Source organism: Eimeria mitis, genomic scaffold (genome assembly GCF_000499745.2).
Source record: "Eimeria mitis Houghton genomic scaffold, Emh_scaff1512, whole genome shotgun sequence".
Taxonomy (NCBI): Eukaryota; Apicomplexa; class Conoidasida; order Eucoccidiorida; family Eimeriidae; genus Eimeria; species Eimeria mitis.
The window spans coordinates 8,725-11,144 of record NW_013569580.1 but is presented as its reverse complement, the minus strand read 5'-3'; the positions used below and the strand labels follow the sequence as shown (position 1 = coordinate 11,144).

Here is a 2,420-nt window from a genome sequence, read left to right as displayed (position 1 = left end):
ATGATGCCTCTAATAGGGGCCCCCAGGTACAACATATACGGGGGCCCCCCCATATAAAACTCCTGATAGGGGCCCCCATATAGAGGCCCTAGTAAGGGCACCAGACCCCTATTGGGGGCCCCCCAAATACAACCTCTAATGGGGGCCCCCCTGTACAGTCCTTAATAGGGGCCCCCAGGGGGCCCCCTTCACAGCATCGAATGGGGGCCCCCATATAAATTCCTTAACAGAGGACCCTCGGGGGCCCCCAGGCAGAGACTCTATTGGGGGTCCCCATATAAAGTTCTTTATAGGGGCCCCCATGGGCCCCATATACAATCCTTAGTGGGGGCACCCAGGGGCCCCCATATACAATCCTTAGTGGGGGCCCCCAGGGGCCCCCATATACAATCCTCAGTGGGGGCCCCCGGGGGCCCCTCCATATACAACTCTCAGTAGGGGCCCCCAGGGGCCCCCCTATACAATTCTCAGCAGGGGACCCGAGGGGCCCCCAGGGGCCCCCATATACAGTCCCTAACGGGGCCCCCAGCATATACACTACTCAATAGGGGNGAGGGGCCCCCAGGGGCCCCCATATACAGTCCCTAACGGGGCCCCCAGCATATACACTACTCAATAGGGGGCCCCAGGGGCCCCCCTCATAGCCTTTGCTTGGGGGCCCCCCATATACAGTCTTCAGTAGGGGCCCCCACATACAACCCTTCAAGGGGGCCCCCACGTATACTCGTGTATGGGGGCCCCCACATACATTCGTCTATGGGGGCCCCCCATAGAGCCTCAGAGGGGGGCCCCCAGCTGTATGAATGTGGGGTCTCCTGAAGGAGACAGAGGTTGCAGGGTTTATATCCTTCTGTCTCCTTTCTGTCTCCTTTATGTCTCCTTTCTGTCTCTTTCTTGTTTCCTCTGTATTTTTTTTCTGTCTCCTTTTGTCTCTCCTGTCTCCTCTTTGTCTCTCTATCCTTTTTTTTGTTTCTTCTGTCTCTACCTTGCTTCCCCCGTTACGTTCTTTTCTCTGCTGCTGGTTCTCCTGTTGCTGCTGCTGTTCCTGCTGCTCCTGCTGCTGCTGCTGCTGCTGCTGCTGCTGCTGCTGCTTTTTTCTTAAGCCTCACTACGCAGCAGGGAGACAGGTGTCTCCGTGTGCTCTGACGATGTGTCTCCTTCATCATATTCTTCTTCTGTATCTAGGTTGTTATCCTGCAGCAGCAACTGCTGCTGCTGCTGCTGCAACAACTGCCGCTGTTGCTGCTGCTCCTGCTGCTGCTGCTCCTGCTGCTGCTGCTCCTGCTGCTGCTGCTGCTGCTCCTCCTCCTCCTGCTCCTCGCACACCTGGCTTGGGGCTGTTGGCTCGGAGACAGAAAGAGAACGCATGCGCTGCTGCTCTCCCTCTTGTTCCTGCTGCTGCTGTTCCTGCTGCTGCTGTTCCTGCTGCTGCTGCTGCTGTTCCTCCTGCTGCTGCTGCTGCTGTGGCTTTCCCCCTACTGCCGCTGCTGCTGCTGCTGCTGCTGCTGCTGCCGCTGCTGCTGCCGCGCGGAAGTGTTCTCGAAAGGCTATAGAGTTGGCGGTCTTGAATTGCTGCTGCTCCTGTTCCTGCTGCAGCTGCAGCTGCTGCTGCTGCTGCTCCTGCTGCTGCTGCTGCTGCTGCTCACTCGCATGCAAAACTCCTCTGGGGTCTGTCTCCACATGGCTGCCGTAGCAGTTCAGTACTGTGAAGGCCTCAGGGCCCCCAGAGAGGATATAGGGTGTGGGGCCCCCGGCGTTGCTGCTGCTGCTGCTGCTGCTGCTGCTGCTGCTGTCTTGAGGCAGCGTGAAGCTGCTGAGGGGAGCAGCAGAAGGGGGCCCCATGGGGGCCCCCAAGAGCCTTTGGTTTAGTTCTTTGTTTGCTTCCCAGTCCTCGTCTGTTTGTCTACTTATCCTCAGCAGCAATCTATCTGCTGCTGCTGTTGCTGCAGTGAAGCAGCAGCAAGAAGCAGCAAAGAAGGGGCTGCCTGCTAGCAGCCAGACAGCAGCACGAAGCTGCAGCAGCAGCAGCAGCAGCAGACCGCATGCAGCGAAAAAGACAAGAGCATCCAGCCACATACACAGATACAACAAAACAACCTGCAGCACCGGCTGCTGCTCCTCTTCTCCCTGTCTTATAAGACGCAGTGCAGCACGAATAAACTTGCTGCTGCTGCTGCTGCTGCTGCTGCTGCTGCTGTTTGCTGCTGCTATCGAGACGTGGCTCGCTATAGGGAGGCCCTCACAACTCTCAGGGACGCCAACTGCAGCAGACAGCAACAACAGCAGCAACAGCAACAGCAACAGTAGCAGCAGCAGAAGCAGCAGCAGCAGCGGCAGAAGCAGCAGCAGCAGCAGCAGCGGCAACGGGGGGCCCCCAAGCAGCAACCCTTTGGGGGGCCCCGAGGCCCCTTGCAGCAGAC

The 2,420-nt window shown here is 58.5% G+C and overlaps 1 protein-coding gene across 1 annotated transcript; it reads right to left on the bottom strand.

Annotated features, from left to right (window-relative positions):
- Positions 1-1,098: 1,098 nt before the first annotated feature.
- On the bottom strand, positions 1,099-1,842 carry EMH_0038610 (uncharacterized protein; the record flags this gene model as incomplete). Its single annotated transcript, XM_013495313.1, has 1 exon — positions 1,099-1,842. The coding sequence occupies one exon, from the start codon at positions 1,840-1,842 to the stop codon at positions 1,099-1,101; it is 744 nt and encodes a 247-aa protein (XP_013350767.1).
- Positions 1,843-2,420: the final 578 nt, after the last annotated feature.